Below are 13,849 nucleotides of genomic sequence, written 5' to 3'. Positions count from 1 at the left end.
GTGTACCCAATCTACTCAAAAAGCATAAGTCAAGTTGATTGTTTTAACGAATTTCTAAAATTTCTATTAAGTACGGAATTCAACTACATAATTTAATACTTTTACATAATGTCAGTTTAAGCTAATTTTTTGCATTAGTAAGTGCAAAAACCATTTTGACGGGTTGATCAAACTTTTTTATAACAAAAATAACTAAGTAGATGTAGAAGTAGAACTAATGTAACTTGTACGTAATAACCTAAATATCAATACTTGTATACATTAAATGTAATTTTTTTTCTTTCTAAACCCTAATTATGCAATATCCGGAAAAATTTCAAACTATTTTGAGAAAACTGAAAGTAGTCCGGATTTACAGAATCTCATGCCTCATCGGTTACAAGGTATCTTCTTGTGCATCAAAGTGGATCCCATAAGGGAAAATATTACTTCTCATGATGAATTATAACTGTGAAGACATTTGGTTTTAGTCATATATCATTACAAGAATCTCAAATAAGATTTTTTTTTATTTTCCATATTATGGGCGTAATTGTGTGCATCTTTGCTGGGTTCAAGAAAGAATTCCTATAGATCTTTTTAATGATTATTTCATGTTGGTTATAATTCGGTAATAGGTCTAGTTTTGAACCTATCAACAACTTTTTTATTTAGGTATTTGATGAATTAATTTGATATAATAACAAGGTTATAGTATAAAATAAAAAGTTCAAATGAGAAAGTGTGAAAGATGTGACAAAATGGTTGATACTCAGCAAAAGATTGATGAACATGACATAATTTTGTAAAACCAATAAGCTAATCAAGTCTTTCTAAGCAAACATCAAAAACAATTTCAGGTAAAGACTGATGATCATGCTTCCCTCAGCTTTTACTTCTCTGATGAGTTTGGCCCTCTCTTCTTTCCAAAACCAACAACTGCACAATAAAAAATCAAAAAGCTTAGACACAATTATCCCACAAATAGTTCATAAAAACCAGTTAAGATCATTCTATGTTTATGTAAAAGATGGATTCATGATCTTATGATTGTTTGGATTAGCAAATACAACAGAAGATAAAGATACATATATCTTCCCCTATAAAATTTATCAAAATTTTACGCACTACATTGACCTCTGCATAATCTAAGTTTTGTTTAGTGTTTACAATCCATTTCCTAAAGAAACAATTCATGTTCACCATCTAAAGTGCTTATGATGTGTTTATAACCAATCTTGATGTTTGGTATCAAGTAATTCAAACAATCCAGAACTGATACATCAAATAAAACTTCTAATTTTCGTTGGTTTACTCGAAAAGCAAACGATTTATAGATCTACATCAATATCAGCATTAGTATGTTTGTATACTACGGATAAACATCATCACATATGAAAGAAAAATGAAAGTGGAAGCAACTATCTTACCAGCGGTGACGAAGCGGCGGTTGTATTGAATGCGCTTGTGAGCACGTCCACGTGGCTGTTTCTTCTTGTCCTGCTTCGCAACCTTTGGGGTTTGACCTCTCACTTTTCCGGCACGAGCCAACGATCCGTGAACCTTTCCTGTAAACAGATTGCAACCAGTATCACCATCAGTTGATGAATTAAACGCCGAATACACAGAAATTAAGCACTAACACCTACATAAACCCTTAACCTAACACGGTTTCCAATCTATAACAAAATAATTGATGGAATTGGAAGTTATTAAGATTACCCATGTTGAATTGAGGATTGTTTAGCTCTGTGTAGTCTTCTTTTCGGCTGGATCTGGTGTGAGAGAAGCAAATCAGGGATTTAGGGTTTAGGATTGGGAACGAACGATATATAATCCGGTTGGGCCGGCTATTTGGGCCTTTTCGATATTGGTTGACGTTTGTTTTCTTTTAACGGGCCATGTAACGACCTTCGGCTTCGACTTTTAGCCTTACACTTGCTTTTAATATATACGTTCTAGACTACTTATATTTATTTTCGCAATTAATAATTTAAGTTTAAATACATTTTTAATTATTGATATGGTATAAATATGTCAAGATTATCTATATCTATATTTATATAGACAAAACTGCACAAATGGTCCCTGTGGTTAGCTGAAAATTATCACTTTGGTCCAAAAAGGTTTGGACTAGCACCAGAGGTCCAAACTTTTCATTTTGTTGCGAGTTTGGTCCAGTTTTCTATAAACTTTTTCATAATGACTAATTTGCCCTTATTTTTGTTCTTTTTTAGTTTTTTATTATTTAAATACTTTTTTTGATTAAAAGAAAAAATAAAAAAGAAAATTTGCATTTTCTATTTTATTTTTATATTTTTTTATAACAAAATAAAAAAAATGAAATCTCTCTCTCTCTCTCTCTCTCTCTCTCTATATATATATATATATATATATATATATATATATATATATATATATATATATATATATATATATATATATATATATATATATATATATATATATATATATATATATATCTCTTATTTCCAACACCACACAACCCTCCAACCTGCTGCCTTACCTCTTCCCTTTTCCCCTCCGATGACCACTGCCGACATAAGCAAAAAAGAAGCAGCCGCTAGGCTGCCGGGCAGCCTCCTGCCACCTTAGAGCTGCTCTTGGTCACCACCATCGACCACCTCTGTTATGCTACTGCTGCTACTATGTAAGTACCCATTGCCATTTTTTTTTTGTGAATCGCAAAGGGCCAAAGCGAGGAATCAAATGACCCGTCGTTTTTTTTTTCTTTCATCATCTTCACCGGAGAGGATGTTCAGTGGTGATGATAGCGAATAAGGGCATGTTGCAGGTACGCTATCATTATTGCTCCAATTGAGGCTTTTCGAGCCCTAATCACACCTAAATCTAAATTTTCGGGGCAAGCTTCAATATCTGGTAAAATCACACTGCAAATAGAGGGTAATTCGAACCTAGTCCTAAACCCTAAAATCACACCGCAAGCTTCAATATCTAGAATGTAGAATGCTTTAATGGAGAAAGATGGAGGGCGCATTGCTTCTATCTGTTTGTTGAACATAGTCCTAAACCCTGAAGATTCTTGCAGTAGGAGTGGAATTGGAGAAAATCAAAAGAACAGAAGCTGTAGATGGTGGCTGTGACTGGTGATGGCGGAGTGGGTGACGAAGGCAGGAGCTGCGACGACAGCTTGTAGTCTGGTTTTTTCTTGTGTCTGACCGTTTACGACGAGGGGGAAGGCAACAGATCAATACAAGCTTCATTTGATAGAAGAAGAGGGAGAACGGGGGTGGTGACGGGGTTGTGGTGGTTGCACGGTGGCCACAAAATCGGTGGTTTTTAGTGGAGGGTGATGGCAGGTGAATGCTGAAACGGAGGCAACATGTGGAAGGCAGCAGCGACGTTGGGGTGTTTGATGGTAATGGGTTACGAGAGAGAGAGAGAGAGAGAGAGAGAGAGAGAGAGAGATTCTTTTTTATTTTTCTTTTAATCATAAAAAACATTTAAATAAATAAATAGAAAAAGAAAGTACCAAGGGTAAATCCGTCATTTTAAATATTTCTAAATCAAATTGGACCACAATCGCAACAAAATGAAAACTTTTGGACCTGTGGTGCTAGTCAAAACTTTTTTGGACCAAATTGGCAAATTTGAGCAAACCAACTTTTTTGGACCATCTGTATCTATTTATCTATATTTTAATATCTTTCGCAAATAAACTTTAAAATTAATTAATCATAACAACAGCTATAAAAATCATTAAATTATATATTATATTTAATTTTATTCATAAGTAACTTACATTAAGTAGAGGCCATTAAAACAATTAAGATTATAAAATTTTAAAAAATGTCTACGTTATCATATAATTCAAAACAAACAATGTTTATACCAACTTATTATAAAATTTATTATATAAGAGCTAACAACAACGTTATTGATATATTTAAAAAAACATATATTTGTAAAGATTTCAAATATATTGTTGTATTATGCGCAACGCTCGGATATTCGCCTAGTATACTTATAATAAAAACATTTTTTCTTTAAACACATTCATTTGAAACCCCAAACTTTTTCAACTTCTTTTTAAATTAATACATTAAATCCAATATTATTGTAATTTCAATATTAATTATTTATTCTCACTATAATATATTTAGTCTGTTGATCTAAATATGATGTTAAATTTAAAACATAATTTTTATAATATATTTAAAACCTATTTTTTCTAAATGGTTAAAAAGTTTAAATACAATATCTAAATAAAAATGTCAAATTAACAAAAAAAAAAAGGTTGATTAAATTTTACTTTTTGTAATAATAATTTTTTCCTAAAAGAAGATAGTTTAAAATAAATTAAAAATATTCAAAGTTTAAATATAAATCATGTATCAAAAGATAGTTTTAAAACTCATTAAAAATAATAAAGGTATAAATAAAATGTTAAATATAAAAACTACATCATAATTCCAAATCCACACACAACCTATAGATATATTCCATTGAAATAATATCACACAAAATATGTCTATCTAAATTGAGTTTATTTTTATTTTCAATAGTAGCGTTTATTAAGATGATACGACTTTAAGTAAAATAATATGATATATGTTATTTGATACTCATAAATCCATTACAAAAGTAATTTCGTACACTCATATTTGATAATGCTTATCATTTATTTAAAATACTTAGAATGGTTTATAATAAATTAGTGTAAGAATTACTAATTTAAAGTTACTATCAAGAATATATTTATTTTAATAACATATTTATCAATGCTTTAATTATAAATGAGCAACGCGTGGAATATCGCCTAGTATATCTTATAAAAGAAGAATTTTGTTTGCACCATACTGATTGAATCCCCCCTGTAAACTCTTCATTTTCATAACCATTAAAGAGTTTTTTAACATATAATATTTAATGGTATTTATAACATTTAATGGTATTTATGACCCCTAATTGATTATTATTATTATTATTATTATATATATATATATATATATATATATATATATATATATATATATATATATATATATATAGTTCATATTGGTAGGTTATGTTGGTAGAGTTTGAAGAATTATGGATGATTGTGTGGTAGATTCAAGACTTTAAAAGAAGAAATACAATTATGTTTTAGATGTTAGAACAAAAGCAATAGTTTGGTTTTTGTGCTAAACATGTTGGTGAAATAAACTTTAATTATGATTTTCTCTTTGTTTTTTATTCATATTAAACTTTATTTTTTATTTTTTATATTGTTTCTATCTATTATCAATATTTATATATTTGTTTTTTATTTTTATAAAACTTTACTTTAGAAGTTAAAACACAAGCATCAATTTAGTTTTTTGTAATAGACATGTTGGTCAAATAAATTATTATTATGATATTCTCTTTGCTTTCTCTTCATATATTTTTTTTTTCATATTGTTTCTATTGCTAGAATTTATATTTTTATTTGTTATTTTAATATAGTTTCTTGATTCCTTATTTTCAATTTGAAAGTTATATTATTTTTCGTTGTTTTGCAAACTATTGACAAAACAAAAACCCAACAAAATCAAAAAGTTTGTTAGGAGGTGGTGTATGGCATGAATAATATATAATGAATAATTAAATATTAATCGTAAACAAGTTGATAATATGTTAAAGACACGAATAATAACCTTTGTATTATCATTATGTTTTTTTTACGCTTTATATTTTAATGTAATTCATGTAAATTTGTTTCACTAGGTTTTAACATTGACCAACAAAATTAATTTTAAAACTAATTAAACATAACAATAACTAAAAATAAAACCTAATCAAATTCATAGTTTTTAAATTAATTAGTCAAAACAATTGTTAAAAATAACACTAAATCGATAATTATATGTTATTTTATTCATGCGTAAAACGGGGTAGAGGTTAATTAATAAAATGTGATTCTAATATATGTCTATTTAATCTTATTGTTAAAAGAGTTAACAATTTTATCTATCAACTTAATATAAGATAATAAGAATTATTATTTTATAGGTAATGTCATTTTCAACCACAAACATTGTTGAAAATGTTAGCTATATAATTTTAACAAGCACAACAGCGAACATTCACTTGATAAAGGGAAGTATAAGTAATGCTAGAAAAAAAAGTATAACCGTCCAAACAAATAATAGAATAGAATTATTGCCCAAAGTTTGTCTTCTATATAGAGGTTGCCGATGAATTAATTATATGGCCACTGAATAGATTCTTAGGTTTTTTTTTTTTCATTTGTATATTTTTTACAAAAGGTTTTCGGTCTAAAAAAATAATTTGTATTCGACAATGTTCTTAGACGTCTTAGCTAATATCCATATTTAGTGAAGATTATACATTGGTGATAAGTTAGGACATGTGTAATCGATTTAGATGATCCTTATCTTCTTCAATCAAATGAACTTAACATGTCTCTATTGTCAAATTTGAATTGCTAGTAACTAGTAACTACAAAGGCTGGGTTATTGCCACTGACTTATCACTTAGGGATAGAAACAAATTAGGTTACCTTGATGGCTTATGCTCGTGCTATAATGAGGTCAAAAGTAGACAATGGGACATGGCAAATGTTGTTGCTTGTCCTCGATTTTAGATTTTATGTATGAAAATCTTAATGCCAGACATTTTTTTTAAAGTTTGGCCTTATAATTTGCAATGTAATAAGCTAAATTTATCTTAATAAATGAAAATTATTTTGTCATATGTTATTTTCATATTGAGTTCGCCGCATCTTGATGTTTTTTTTATTTTATTAATTGGGGTTATTTTCATATAAATATTTTCCACATTACAACTCGATGTTTTTTTTTAGTTTATTGATGTTTGTTTCCATTTTATTAATTGGGGTTGTTTTCATATAAATATCTTCCACATGGCATCTTGATGATTTTTTCCATTTTATTAATTGGGACGATGTGGCTGCCACGTCAACTTGTTATATTGATAATAAAAAATAAGAGCACGGAAGAAAGTAAATGTTTCCTAAAGGAGTCGAACCCAAGACTTCCATGAAGAAACTGCAACGCCATAACCACTAAGCCAAAAATATTTGTGATGCTCTATTTTATCTATGAACCCAAGACCTCCGTTAAGAAACTGCAACGCCATAACCACTAAGCCAAGAATATTTTGATGCTCTATTTTTCTATACACATTATACATACTAAATCGTGTGTTCAATATAATGAACAATTTGAGTTTGGACGTGTTCGGTACAGAGCGTTGGAGAGCTTCTAGCTTCTAGTGTTTGATAAAACGTTCCGTTTTGAACAGAAAGTCTCATTTGACACTACAACTTTCTATCGTTTAGTTTAAACAAAACACTTCAAATCTGAATATTACTTCATGTAATGTTTAACAAAGCTATTTTTGTCGAACACATCATTTGTAAAGTTTGTGAACAGTACATCCATCACGCGTTATGTAATAAAACAATTTCAAAACACACCCTTATATAATAAAACAATTTCAAAACACACCTTTAATCTTTTATAATTTTAATTTAAACTCTAATTAATTTATTATTTATTCAAACTTTATAACTAAAAAATTATGTTTATAGTATTAAGGTTTCGAGCGTTTTAATGTTCAACTTATGTTTAAGAATATTATGTTTTATCGATAGATTATGAAGATGTTTACTATAAACATAACACATTTATTATAAAATAAATATTTACGTAAAATCTAAATTTTATCTTTTGTAGGTGGGCTCAACATTTTATTTTGCATAGGTGGCATCAAATGTTAAAAATAAAAGTATATTTAAGGAAGAATTTTGCGTATATGCTACTCTTAACTTTTTTTCAGATAGTTCACAAACTTATTTTAAACATATCACATTAGAATTTGTATCAAGTAATGAAAATTTGATCAATGTATTTTTGGCCTAACGGTATGATGAAATGTCATTCATCTTTAAGGTTAAGATTTAAGTATCATATGTGATTTATATAGAATTAGTGAGTAATTTTAGAAGTATATTAGAATGTATGTGTCCCCGTTCTAAAAATAATGGAAATGTGATGTTTCAAGTTTCAAACATAGACGATATTTTATTTATTAGGTCCGAAAAAATTAACTAATTTTGTATTATATTTTAGTTGCTACGAATGTCAAAAACTTTAGACATATACCTTTGTTTAAGAAGCATGAAACTAAAAGTAACAATAGTGCCTAATGAACGAACACAAAACAAAACATTGTTAAGAATCTTATATCTATATCTATATCTATACTATACTATAAATAAGCATTTTTTTCACTACATGCATTTGAAATCTCCAAACTCTTCATATTTATTCTAATATATATATATATATATATATATATATATATATATATATATATTAATTTACATGTCTTATTAAATGTTCATATTAAATGTTCATATATATATATATATATATATATATATATATATATATATATATATATCATCGACCATTTTCCTATGGTTCGGCCATTTCCTGACGGTTCGGCCGTTTTCCAACGGTTCGGCCGTTTTCCTATGGTTCGGCCATTTTCCGAAGGTTCGACCATTCTTCTATGGTTCAGTCTTCCTGGTTCGGTCTTCGATAGTACTCATTGTTCCTTCCCGAGACAAGAAGTACACCACTCACCTCAAACCTCCTCATGAACATCTGCCAAGCTTCCTCTCCAAGAAAAAGGTACATTCAACTATGTATGTATGTATGTATGTATGTGTGTGTGTGTGTGTGTATATATATATATATATATAAATATATATATATATATACCTCTCAACCCATACAAGAAAGTAAGTTCGACTTCTCTCTCTCTACATACATATAATCTGGTTCCTTCCACTCGAAGAACTCAACCCCCATTTCGCATCGATATTAACTTGATCGTAAGAGGCCGTTCCCGGGACGCAAGTCCTGGGGTGACTCTAACGATACTCGTTCATGAGTATAACAGGAATCAAAATGGGACTCGCTAACGGCATCTGAACACATATCCAAGATCTCGACTCGATCAGCCTCGTGACGAATTATGGGTTGCATCAAGTGGCGTCATCCGTGGGACGACGAGCAAAACAACCACTTCCTTTCACTATGGTTTTATGAAAACATTTTGGATGATGGTTTTATTATTATAAAAATGAAATTTTTGGTCTTAAATTTTAGGACGTTTCAAGTTGGTATCATAGCCTTGGTTTGAGGGATTTGGGCATACTATTGGGTGTGTCTGAACTCAAACTGAGGGTTTGATAGATTTTTCATAAAATAAAAGTTTTATTTATAGATTTTCTAATAATAGAAAGGGGTGTGGTGCGTGCAATCAACCGAGCTCAATTAAGTTATTCCCAAAATACCCATACATGTTTGTTATTATTTTATGCTATGAGAATTGCATGCTAGATTAGGGCTATGGATTTGTTCAGGATTTCATGCTAGGAGAGATGCCTTTATATGCCTGATTGGTTGAGCTTATGGGATTGCATGCTAGAATGGATTGGCCTGATTTGTGATGCCTCGTATCCTAGGAGGAACATATGTTATGCTAGATTTGGAAATTTATATTGGTAGAAGTAATTGCTAAGTGTATGCTTAAAAAATGTATACGGTTAGGATCATATAGCCCTAGAATGATTGATTTGGCCTTATTTCATGTTCCTCGTTTGGTTGTGGTCCTATGGTAGATTCGTTTATTCGACAATCTATTTGATCATGTATTGTGTATAATTTGCATGCATAAGGTAACTAATAGTGAGAGTGGAAGATCCTAGCATGGGTTATAGTAAGTGAGCTTCGGAGGTTCTTTGTTTGTTCTGTGGCTTGGAGTGTTTCTGCACGAATGTTGCTTACTTTGTGTTTTGTGGGACTCTTAGTGATATGAGTTAACTATTAAGTGAATGTGTCAAGTCACATGTTGAAAAGGTTAAATAATCTCAGAGTGATGGATTTGACTCTATTGCGCAGCTCTCGTTTGAGTCTAACCATTGTAAGGTTGAGTCTGTTACTTGAAGGATTATCTAAGGTTTGTGGCATGTGATTATATTCATGAAGTAGTTAGCGGATATTAATGGGAGTTTTTCAGCAGCTGATGGCAGGGGGTCGGGAACCTAGGAGAGCCTAGAAAGTGTTTTTTAGCGGGTTCAGATACGTTGTTTAGTGAGTACTTAGGGTACCAGTTTGAGAAGGTGACTTAGAGGATTTGGGATGATTCTTGAGGAAAGTATGGATAGGTGTGGAAGGTAGTATTGGGCATGTACTACAGAATGCACAGGATCTATACTCGAATCGAGGGTCGCCACAGAGAATCTAGGAAACCTTTGGATGAGGATTCTTTGGGTATGTTTTGATCATGTGTATGGTTGCTTTTTTCAGTATGGCGATGAGCACTCGTGGATGAGGTTCTGATTTAGGCTCAGGTACTGGTGCTGAGCTGATGGATGAGCGGATGCGGGAATTTATCTCGTCGAAGATCACCCGCGGTATTTTGGAAAAGACTCTTTTGATGTTTGGTATCATCAAGGAAGAGATCATGGAACTCTTGGATGATCGACTTGGAGCTTTTCGGGTCAAGATTGCAATAGGACAATTGGATGCTCATCGGGAACTCAAGGCTTATGGAGCCTTAGAATTTTTCAGGGAGAAGGACCCTATTGCTAGATCTTGCCAGGAAGGATCGAAGTTGGGGTATTCATCATGCTTTCAGGGGGATCGATTTCGTGATTGGATTGCCACTGAGGTTTCGTGAACTTTGCAAGAGTAGTTACCTGGCATTATTGGTCTTGTCGCTGACAGATTGGTCACCAAGTTCAAGGATCAGATGACGGTCGTTCAGGCAACTAATGGGATGGTCGGGGTGACTTGGAAACGGGAGCTCGTTCTGGGGAAGCAACTGGGAAAGAGGAAGCGGACTTATGATCTGACTCTTCTAGCATCATCTAAGAAGTTTGATGTTGTCATGCCTGGTGTTAGGGAAACGAGGGGCCATTTGTGCTAAGGGTGGAGGAACCCATGAGCGTGCACGCGGCAAGTCCAAATGCAGAAGGTGCGGGTGGAAGGGACACCTTCGCCAAGAATACACCCTGGAGGTAGAATTATGTCATCGATGTCATCAGTCTGGTCACCTTAAGGCAAGTTGGCCATGGTTATTGATTGGGGCGGCTCAGACCCCATCATCCGTGATTTTTCAGGGGGGAGAGCCAAGACTTCAGGACCTCGCAGGTATGTATCTTGTTCATGCCTTTTAATTTCTTATGCTCCTGTAAGTAGGTGTTGAGACGTTATGTTCGGTTTAGTCTAGTCCCCATCTAAGAATCAGAGTCCCTTGTGATCGCCTAGCTTATATTATCAATAAATGTTATATGCCATTTTTTCATGCCTAGAGTTATGAGTGGGATACATTTTGTTGATCTGGATTTAGATGGTTAGGAAGCTTGTTGTGGGTCATTGGTGAATATAATTCTGGGGTATCGCTTAGGAGATCAGCAGACAAATTAGCTTGATTAGTCAACAATGGAGTCAGAGTGTAGAGGTGTTGTGCTGCATAATAGTGATGACAGATGGTTATGGAAGGATTTTGGGATCCAATCACTACCGACACTGGGGAAGGGGCGATATCAAGTGGATGATGATGGAGGTCGTGTGGGCCTGTTTAGACGCCATAATTGACAAAGGAATTTCTGAATCATATTGGTTGAAGATGGTTAGAATGCACAAAACCTTCGGTGAGTGGGTAGTTGGATTGGTGATCCATCCCTTCCGGTCAAGGGTTATAATTTTGTCAGGAGCAGTAATTACTTAAAGGTTTGGAGCTGTATCATGGGAAGTGCTTGGGATTACTGGACCAGCTGAGATTTCGGGAAGTAATCAGTTGGATAAGGAATGTGTGTGTGATCGTTAAAATTGGCTAGTGATGGGATGCTAGTTCTTGTAAGCTCAAGTTGTCAATAATTTAAATTGTAAGGATGTAAGGCGGGTTGGAAACCTATCAGTTTTGTGAATCTAACAAGGTGTAGTCAAATCCAAGTGGGGGAGAACCGTTTGGATTCCGAGGATAGAATCAGGTGCGAAATCAGGAGGATTTCCACATCCTAGATGAGTGGGAAGCCAATCCAAGTGGAAGTTTGGATTGAGGTTGTGCAAGGTTGGAGGTTCAGAACTTCCAACGACAGGTTGGTGCATTCGTTGTTATTCATATCATATATGAGTTTGGATCCAAGTTGAGGGTTGTTTTAGAGCCTTTCTGTCTGTTCTTGTCTAATGAAGGCCTTGGGGTTTGGGGCATGACCCGAACACCTGATCAAGATATAGACAATGTGGGTTGACCCATGATTGATCGTGGGTTGGTATGGTAGATGGAGAGCAAGACCATGGATTGAGACCATGGTAGTATGGAAGTGTTGTAAGAGTACGGGATAGTCGTAGCATACATAAGGATGATAGGCTACCAGGGAAGTGTGTAAGTCTACGATGGGATCGTAGTATTCACCAGAATGAGGTAGGCCATTGTGGGAGTGGGAGTGGAACTGAGGAATGATCAGTGTATGTGTTAGATGCCATTTTATGCATCTTATAAGGTAGTTTTTATTATCATTTAACATCATATTTTATACATTTGCATGTCATTTATTTAAATAATGTTCAACTCATGTATTTTATTAGAATTCACGTATTGCTCATGTTTTTTTTGTCAATTTCAGATAGTTCGAGTGGAGCAGTGCTTTGGTAGCAGTTGGATGCATGTTTGGTGCTTAGTTGGAGTCTAAACTACGGAAGGATGCTTAGGAATGATCAAGAATATCTTGGAAGGAAGAATGACGATAAAAAAGGCACCAAATTCAATACATCCGATTGCATGTCGTGTCCATGTGATCGCAGCTTTGTCCATGCGATCGCATGTTTGGCTCGCAGCTTGACTTCATAGATTTTTTGTGCCACAAATCCAGATGGATGAAAAATGGTCTTTATGCGATCGCAACTACCCTTTATGCGATCACAACTACCCTTTATGCGATCGCAACTTTGCCAAAATGTCTCAAAATAGCATCATACTTCATTAAAAAGGCCCGAGACGCGTTTTCTTCAATACATGCGATCGCAACTTTGATACATGTGATCACATGTTATCAGATTCTTGTTCTGGAAGCTTCCACATTGAGTATAAATACAACCCTCATAATCAGTTGTAAGGGTTGGACGATTCAAGACGAAGAAAACCACTTTAGAAGGCGATTTTTGAATTCTTTCAGCGACTTTTGAAGATCTGAAGATTGTGAATCATCTCACACATTTAGTTTAGAAGATTTATCAGTAAATGTTTATTTTATCTAGTTTGATTTTGTTTTTGGCCATGACTGGCTAAACTTTAGTTTTCAGTTCTGCATAGACTAGTACTTCTCATGTGATTAGTTTTCAGATCTGATTTTCGTTTTGTGTTTCTATCTAGATTTTTCAGTTTTGAGCTTAATGAATGTTTGATTTTAATTCTTGTTTGTCTGATCCCATAGCTAGGGTTTTATCATTCCAGTTAATTAGTTAATAGAATCCATAATTGTTCTTGTCAACTGGTAAAAGTAACAAGTATCAGATTGGTTCCGTTTTGGGATTTAACTCTGATATAAACTGTAAAAATCATACCTTTACGCTTCTGAGCTTGTGAGAAGTATTGGCTATTGTTGGGAATTTTACAAAGATCTTAATGAAAATTTTCTAATTTAATTAAGAGCTTGTTTATTTGAACAATAGATAAAGTTAGGGTTAATTCAAAGAGCTTGTTTTGGTTAACTAATATAGGTAAAAGAGATTATACTATATCTTGTTAGTTTTTCTCGGTACCGTCTTAGATAGAACGCATCTCAAATAATCTGATATGGGCT

General features: G+C 32.9%; 1 protein-coding gene across 1 annotated transcript; it reads right to left on the bottom strand.

The window, feature by feature from the left end:
• Positions 1 to 731: 731 nt before the first annotated feature.
• On the bottom strand, positions 732 to 1,834 carry LOC145128757 (Ribosomal protein S30 family protein). The gene is made up of 3 exons (XM_079063563.1): positions 1,702 to 1,834; positions 1,410 to 1,547; positions 732 to 918 (listed from the first exon to the last, which is right to left on the bottom strand). The coding sequence occupies exons 1-3, from the start codon at positions 1,703 to 1,705 to the stop codon at positions 872 to 874; spliced, it is 189 nt and encodes a 62-aa protein (XP_078919689.1). The 5' UTR covers positions 1,706 to 1,834; the 3' UTR covers positions 732 to 871.
• Between the last annotated feature and the right edge of the window lie 12,015 nt (positions 1,835 to 13,849).

This window comes from Lactuca virosa, chromosome 8 (genome assembly GCF_052849685.1).
Source record: "Lactuca virosa cultivar CGN04683 chromosome 8, Lactuca_virosa_CGN04683_v6, whole genome shotgun sequence".
NCBI lineage: Eukaryota > Viridiplantae > Streptophyta > Magnoliopsida > Asterales > Asteraceae > Lactuca > Lactuca virosa.
Note: the sequence above shows the minus strand (reverse complement) of the source record. Positions and strands in the feature narration are given on the sequence as shown.

Coding starts and splice junctions, on each gene's coding strand:
- LOC145128757 (XM_079063563.1), bottom strand. Junction 919..1,409: donor CCGCCGCTTCGTCACCGCTG/GTAAGATAGTTG, acceptor TTTATTGTGCAG/TTGTTGGTTTTGGAAAGAAG.